The following is an 8,608-nucleotide window of genomic DNA, read 5'->3' on the forward strand; positions in this document are numbered from 1 at the left end:
AATGAACATAAATATATAAATTCTTTTTGTTTGTTTGTTTGTTTTGTATTTAGTAGAGTTTAAAATCTTAGCTCTTACTGTGGTACAGTGCAATTCTAATGTATGTATACTGGTCACACTGTGTGACATCCCTTAGGGATGTAAGAGATGCATCTGTTGTAAATGAATTTCAGGTTAGACTTCTGTCTTAGCCCCGAGATATCTCATTGTGTATATGCAGCTATTCAGAAGTCTGAGGTAAGCATTTTCAGTTCCATGTTTCTGAGAAGGTATACTCACCCTGTGTCTGCAAGCTTGTTGGTGATGAAATGTCTTTTTTGTCAATATTGATGGTCTCTAGTAATTGGACACACAGATATAGGGAGGGTTGTAAGCTCCAGTTTATGATTCACCTTAGAAATCCATGACTATGTGCCCCTGTGTTGGGTAGTATGTGGACGTGTATTTAAGGGGTAGACTTTGTAGAAGCAGATGTTTTCTGTTAATGTTTATTTTTTTGATTTAAGTTGACTGTGGGGATAGCTTTCATTCAACCATAGAGACAAATGACAGACTTTAATGTTAAATTTTAAAACTTTTATTGGTAAGATGAGAAATAAACAGTTGCTGCTCTCCCCCCCCCCCAATTCCTTCATAATTAGCCTCATGGCTCTGCACCTAGCTGGCATCCCTGTTACCCCTGCTGTTCATATAGGAAAACTTCTTGCTAAACTTGTATTCTCTTTTTCCTCAAAAATTATAATGCAAAAATGTGGTTTCTATTATGCTTTTCTGTGTGGTATAGATTACTTGGACAATTGTAAATACTGATGGACAACATACAATGAAGAATATAAAGTCTAGATAATTATTTGTGCATGAGACACATGCCTTAATATAGTGACAGAAGGATTGTAAAGAAATGCATGCTATATAATGTAGAGGGATTTGAGGTGAGGGAGGAAGAAAGGAGGGAAGAGAGAGGTAGAAAGATAGGGGGAGGGAGAGGGAGAAGGGGATGGAGAGGGAGAAGAAGAGGGGAGAATAATGCAGGTACTAAGCATTAGAAGAGATGCATGGTCCTTTCTGCCTCATTTCTTTTCCTAGCAAGTAGGCTTATGATGTGTGCAAGTGAGTGGTGGTGGTGGTAGTACTAGGGGTTGTTTTGTTTGCTAGTTTAGTTTAGGTTGTGTTTTGTTTTACTTTGCATAGGAATTTATAGCTGAAAAATTCCAAAAAAGGAAAGTGGACTTGGAGCAGAGACTAGAGTCCTTTTGAGCTGGGGGTTCTGTTGTTGTTTGATTGATACAGTGCTGGGGATCTTAACCCAAGACTTGGTCCAGTGCTTAATCTCCTATTGGGAAGTGTCAGAGGAATGTGGACTCCAGAAGTTGAGTACCTGGTGGAATTTATTCGGTCCCAGGACTGAAAGTCGCTATTGTAGAAATAGTGCATCTTCTTTAGTTAGTATAGCTATTTTTTACTGGCTTCATACTAGTGTAGTTATTTTTTGGAATTTTACGAAAATTCTTTTATGAGATTGATCATGAAATATTCGCAGAAGGAAAATAATTAATATTATTGAATGAATTCTATACTTTAAGTTTTTCTATGTTAGTAAATTGTTGTTGTATTAAAGGACAAGCTTAGGGGCTGGGGAAGTGGCTCCAGGGCACAGTGCTTGCCTCAAAAGCCTGACAGCCCCAGCTCAGGTCTCCAGCACTCATGAACATGTCAGGCAGACACAGTAGCTTGCCTGAAATTCACTCTCAGGAGGAAAGATGGGGATCCTTGTAGCAAGCTGACTAGCCAGACTAGTCACTAAGTTTTCCATTTGTTGTTATTTCTTAGCCTTCATTTAATCCAGTGGGTCTCAGTCTATGAGCTGTAACTTCTTTGGCAGGTTGTACATCAGGTATTTACATTATAATTCATAACAATAGCAAAATTACAGTTATGAATTAGCAATGAAATAATGTTATAGTTGGGACCACCACACATGAGGAACTTGTACTAAATGGTTGCAGTGTTACAAAGGTTGAGAACCACTGATTTAATAGAAAAAGACCGGGAAACAGATTCCCAAGTGTTTAGTCATAAGATATTTGGCTCACACTGCAATGGTAAAAGTTAGTGATAGTGTTATATTGTTTTATGCAATTAAAAAAATCAGAAACGTGGGACCCTTATCTAAAATGCTCTAGTCAAATTCTACAACAATGAAAGAGGTCAGAGCAAATAGCTCTATCTAAAGATGCATTTAAAATGTGATAACACACAACCAAAGCCATAATTATATAACTTATATAACATTGTCTACAAAACAGGACAAAAATCCCAAGATTTACAAGCAGCATAAAATTTCTTTTCTGTTTCATGGTGCGGGATATTGAAGCCAGGATCTTTTGCATGCAAGGTAAAAAAAAAAAAAAAGCTCTGAGCACCACCCCAGGAAACAATGCTCTTTTAAACAATATAAATCGTAAACTATTGAAAATACCCTTTGTCATTCCTGAACATGTGCACACACACATTCTGCCAAGGAGGAGTTTGTGACTGAACTGATAGATGGAGGATGAAATGTTTAATCACTAGCAGATATGTTTTTAAGTTGAAGTGTTCGTGATATTCTTGAAATCAACATCTGTGAGTTCATAAAACATCCATAAGCAACCATTTCTTTCCTTAGTCTGTTGAAAAATGTTTTATCTTGATATCCTCAAAATTGGGCCCATATCCAAATTAGGAGATATTCTAAATGAATGGGCTCTGTAGTAATGAGAACTTGCTTCATGCAAAGGTTTTCTAAAAATAAATCGATGAGTAAAAGCTATTTCATGTCTTTCCTGGACGATTCATTTCTGAATCTGCAAACACTGTATTAACAGGGAACAGAACCCTGCCAGGACGTCAGAATACCTCCATCATTACATTTCATTGCTCCTACTAAGCTCACTCCAGGGAAAGCAAGCCACAGCCATATAAGGAGATAGAGACACCTGGGAGAGCTGCTCTGTCTTTTGTGGAAATTTGTTTTTACACTTCCTCCTTCCTCTTCATCTCTGTCTCAGACTCCTCTTCACTAGCAAGCTTCTGTGGGTCCTTATTTACATAGGCTCATCATCCCTGGGAAACTTTATAAGGCATGGCAGCACATGTCAGTAATCTCAGCCTGGAAGCTACCTTCCCACTGCTCCTTCTTCAAGCCCTGCCTTGTTAGTTCCCTGGACACACACTAAGATTGTCCCCTGGCTGGGGTACTGACACTCGACTCCTAGGTTCTTTCTCATTTCCCTTCCATGCTGCTGGGCCCAGTGGTACGTTAGGGTAGAGTTGTTTTGTGATTCACATGTCTAATAATGCCAAATTACCTTTTTTCTGGTGCCACTCTGAGACATGGGCTTACTCTTTTATAACAAAATGAAGTTCAAATTCCCTTCACTCTGACATCCCTGAACCTTAGCAAATCTGCTGGCTAAATGCAATTTAACCTTTTTCTAAAGTGAAAAATTAATGTTATACGTGAAACATCTAAATATGGCTTGCATTGCTTGCAAAACTAGCTGCTTATAATAATCTTCTTGGGATAGCCCTTCATTTCATGCTAATCCCATGGCCAGAAAGCAAAAGAGAAAAGTAGAGAGAATGCTGGTGTCTCCACCATCCCTTCAGGAGCATTTCACCAAGGCTCTAAGAAGCTTCCAATAGGTCCTACCCTGCCCCCTAGAAGTTCCTTTACCTCCCAATAGTAACATTTTTAATGCATAAGCAATTAGGGGTCAGTCAATACTCAAAATATAGCGTAGTGACAATTTTGGAATTTTGGTTTCTTTAAAATACACAGAGCTGGGCGGTGGTGGTGCATGGCTTTAATCCCAGCACTTGGGAGGCAGAGGCAGAAAACCAAAAACCAACCAACCAACCAAACAAAAAAATCAAAAAAACAAAAAAACACAGACATTTTATAAGAATACGTTTTCGCTGGGCGGTGGTGGCTCACGCCTTTAATCCCAGCACTTGGGAGGCAGAGGCAAGCAGATTTCTGAGTTTGAGGCCAGCCTGGTCTACAGAGTGAGTTCCAGGACAGCCAGAGCTGCACAGAGAAGCCCTGTCTTGAAAAAAACAAAACAAAACAAACAAACAAACAAAAAGAATACGTTTTCATTTTAACCCCAGGTGTGGAGATATGGGGCTGCATTGAGCTGACTGTGGCAGCTTACTATGATTTGTCTCCTGCTCTAGCAGAGGCATAGTTTTGCGAGCTGCAGATAGTTTCTACAATTGGGTAACATTTGGGATTGTGGGAACTTTTCAGCAGGTGTATAAATGCAAGAGCCTTGATAGGGTGGTGGGTCGCGGGTCATTGTTGTTCTTTTTTGGGAGGTTGGTTGTGGCTTGTTAGTAGTCTTGCTAAAAGAAAAAACAAAAGGAAAGAAATTATATTCGGGGATTTCTCTCTCTCTCCCCCCTCTCTCCTTTCTCTCCTCTCTCTCCTTTCTCTCCTATTTTGTGATAGAGGGTGAAACTGGAGGCAAAGGGTAGAATGAAAACCCCACAAAGTAGCAAGGATCAGCTACACTATAGTATTTAAGTATTAAAAAATAATATCAGGAAGAATATGTTCTAAAATATTCTGTTTACATTAGACATAATATTTTCATTCTTGAAGACACCTAGTGACAGGTGGGGCATATGTTGTGACCTAGCAAATTTAAGTCTGAATCCACCTCCAGTAATTGTGGGGCATATTTTACACTCCCTTTATCACAAGAAAGTAGACTTTATTGAGAAATGCACAAGATATTAATGATACAAGTGCCAGTACATTGCATGTCAATTAGCTGTATTGTTCTTCCTGCAGGACTGTGTTGGATCAATTAAAATGATGTTGAGGTTTATCTATTTGTAAGTTGAATCAATTGATCTATTCACATATTGATGTTCTAGAATCTCATTTTACTCTGAAATGAAAGAGGTTCATGTTGGAAGGAAATCTTCAAGGATAGCCAGGGTGTTTAGGACAGGACATGATAATCCATTCTGTGAAAGCTTAAGCCATCTGCTGATATGCAAGAGACCTGGGTGAAACCAATTACGAGGTTTTTAAACCACAAAACTAATTCTTGGAATACTCTGAATGGGCCTATGCTCAAAAAACTTGAATTCAAATAAATTACTTTAAGAGCACATGGCAATTTACATCCTTAAAAATATTAGCACGTAATGTCTAAATTTATAGTCATAGCATTTGTTTCAATAGCTGAGTACTTCCCTTACATGGGTAACTAACTCCCTGAGATCAATCTTTAGCATCTTATACACCTCAAAGTGCATACATAAATAAATGTACATGTATGTGTGTGTATCTTCATTGAAAACTGACATCTGCCTTCACATATAGATGGTTCAGAGTTTGCATATAGTTGAAGCGAACATCCATGGCTTAACATTCATGCTCAGCTGGGACCAGGCCTTAGAGCCTGTACATAATAAAATAAAATAATAAAGCAAGTAGAACTGGTTCTGGTATACGCCTGGATTCACTTTTCACAAGGCAGTAAAAAGCTGCCAGGCCCTGGCTTTAAAGATGGTTAAGTCATGCATGTGAGCCCCATCTGCTCAGTGCATAGGGGATTTCCTTCTCAGATCACCCTCCAGCCACAAGCAAGGCCACTGGCCCCACCCCCTGACAGTTTCTCTGCCTGCTGGCAGTGGGTAGGTTTTGTGAACCAGGTGCAGCCCATGCCACCTGAGAAAAATCCTTCTGCAGACATCAATTTGAGCCCTAGAAATGTGGCTGGGTCTTAATTTTATATACTCTGTTAACTTTGGCATAGTTTATTTGATGATTTAAGTAAAGAATTATTAAATACAGAAAAATACTCATAATTAATATAATTGTAAAAATACACCTTTGATATCCACATCAGTACTTTCAACTTTTCAACTTCTCTAGCTGTGAACTGTCTTAGAGGGCATCTGCCCTCTGCTGTGGACCGCAGCAGGGAGTTCATCCTCAGTCCCTTATCACTGCTTGACCCTCTCCATAGACTTAAGAAGTAAACGTATCCTATATAGCCGCAGTAGTGGGGAATGGGCTTATATAAGGAGCTCATGATCCATCTGGTATGACCTATCCTCTACCTTGTTCACGCATACCTGTCTTCCAGGTTTAACCTCTCTTGTGCAGTTTTTCTCTTCATTCCTTTCTTAAAATGGGGGGGAGGGGGAAAGTTAATATCAGGTTTTGAAGCTGAGCTGATGCAAAAGCCTCACCCCCAACAGTGTCCATGTAAACACATGTTAAGGTTAGAACTAGTGGCCTAACCTATTGTCTGGGCAAGCTAGCTGTCTTAGAAAATTTACATTGATTTGTGCATGTTTTTCTGGTATATATCCAAACTAAAAGAATCAGGATGAAGGCAAAAGAGTAGATCTTTCTAATTATTTGGTTTTGGTTTTAGATGCATCATAATGGGAACTTATGATCTAAACAAACTCGCCATTGCTCTTCTTAATTATCTTTTTCTTTAATGTAGATTTATGAAAAATATCAAGAAATGTATACTGTGGAGCCAAATAATGCACGCCAACTGGTGGAAATTGCAGCCAGAGACATTGAGAAACTTCTGAGCAACAGATCGAAAGCCCTGGTGGTGAGTTTAGATGGAGATTTCTTTAGTTATCCCTCCATGGCTCTGTGATATTTGTGTTTCTTCCTGTGTCTGAAGTTCTCATTTGATATAGATTTTCCCCTGCGTAACCGAATTCAACTGAGGAGTTCATGGAGTCATGGAATCCCACAGAAACAGACGGCTCTCCTCTACCCGTTGCTTTATTTTTTATATTACTATTTTTATTTTATTTATTTATTTTTATTTTATTACTATTTTTACTATATTACTATTTTCTTTTCATAATACATCAGAGGTGTTGCTAATACATGAAATACCTATGTGAATTATTATATACTATAATCCACTGATCACATTTTAACTTATACTAAAATATAACCTCATTATTATTGCTAGCACATAAACTATAGTACTCTCCTATCCCATGATCCCACATTCCTACGAAAGTGTTTAGTGTGGGAGATAATTGATTAATCATATATACTTGCTTTGCTACATAATGTTTAATTTTTTGCTGATTTTTAGTTATAGTAATCTATTATACTGTATGTGGCCTTCAGAGGCTTGGTTTTTTTTCATCCACACTGTATCTATATAATTCATTGACTTTCATTTCGTTTTAATTTATATATAATTCCAGTCCCACCTCATCCTGATACCACCTAGTAGGAAAAACACACTGCACATGCATATTCTGCCAAAACGTTTGGTCAGCTTAGGCCTCTACTTGGTGTATCTAAGGTCTTATTAGTTCATATTCTGAACAGATGCAACAATGTTAGAGTTCTTAATTATCTGAAAAGAAGTGACTACAAAATGGAATGTCCCTCTGCTGATTTCTGAAGAGGAGATATGTTCAGTCACCTTTCCTTTAATGTGCAGCGAAATATCTATTCATATCATTTGCAGACCTGTATTTTTTTTAATTTATTATATTTATATGAGTATACTGTAGCTGTCTTCAGACACACCAGAAGACGGCATCAGATTCTATTACAGATGGTTGTGAGCCACCATGTGGTTGCTGGAAATTGAACTCATGACCTCTGGAAGAGCAGTTAGTGCTCTTAACCGCTGAGCCATCTCTCCAGCCCCCGCCCCCGCTCCCCTGTGTTCTTTAATTGGTTTAAAGGTGGTCCATTCTTGGTGCTATGTAAACTAGTTAATTTCAGTTTCCTTTCTGGCTTTTTAATTGTCTTTGATATGTATTTTAATAGATTCTTAATTTTAACGAAGTCAACTTTATATTACTTGTATTTTTGAGTATTTTGTTTGTCAAATCCTCTGTTACTACTAAGTCATATATATAAAATTTTGAAAAATGATTAATTCTAAATATTCCCAAGTTTTGTTTTTCATATTCAAGTATTTAATACATTTGTAAAACCATTAGTATGTAAGTTCAGGCTTCAATTTAAAGTAACATTTTTTTCTAGCTAATTTTCCCATGAACATTTATTATGTATTTTTTTCTTCTATTAATCCTTGATCACTGTGCTACATATCTGGTAACCTAAGTCTTTTGCCATGAAATTCTTTTTTTTGAGGCAGGGTCTGTCTGTATAGCCTTGGCTGTCCAGGAACTCACTCTGTAGACCAGGCTGGCCTCGATCTCAGAAATCTGCCTGCCTCTGCCTCCCAAGTGCTGAGATTAAAGGCATACGCAACCACTGCCTGGCTGCTATGTAATTCTTTTAAGAAGTACTTTAAGGCTACTCAAACCTTAAATTTTTTTATCCAAACAATACATGTTCAGGATGTAATTAACCTGAGAAAAATATATTGGGATTTTGTTTTGACATTATTATTGACAAGGAAACTTTGGGACATACTAATATCCTTATAATGGTTTGCCTTTCTCTTTGTAAGCACCCCACCCCCTCACTCTGCAGCCACCACCCCCTCACTCTGCAGCCACCACCTCCTCACTCTGAAGCCACCACCCCTTTACTCTGTGGCCACCACCCCTTTACTCTGCAGCCACCACCCCCTCA

The 8,608-nt window shown here is 38.2% G+C and overlaps 1 protein-coding gene across 6 annotated transcripts in view; it reads left to right on the forward strand.

Annotated features, from left to right (window-relative positions):
• The window catches only part of Cacna2d1 (calcium voltage-gated channel auxiliary subunit alpha2delta 1), a 451,116-nt gene that overhangs the window by 78,183 nt on the left and 364,325 nt on the right, over nucleotides 1–8,608 (forward strand). For all 6 annotated transcript variants that reach the window (XM_031380027.1, XM_031380030.1, XM_031380032.1 and 3 more), the window contains exon 3: nucleotides 6,519–6,635. In XM_031380027.1, the coding sequence (XP_031235887.1) occupies nucleotides 6,519–6,635 (117 nt within the window). The remainder of the gene's footprint in view (nucleotides 1–6,518; nucleotides 6,636–8,608) is intronic.

This window comes from Mastomys coucha, unplaced genomic scaffold (genome assembly GCF_008632895.1).
Source record: "Mastomys coucha isolate ucsf_1 unplaced genomic scaffold, UCSF_Mcou_1 pScaffold19, whole genome shotgun sequence".
In the NCBI taxonomy this organism is placed as follows: Eukaryota; Metazoa; Chordata; class Mammalia; order Rodentia; family Muridae; genus Mastomys; species Mastomys coucha.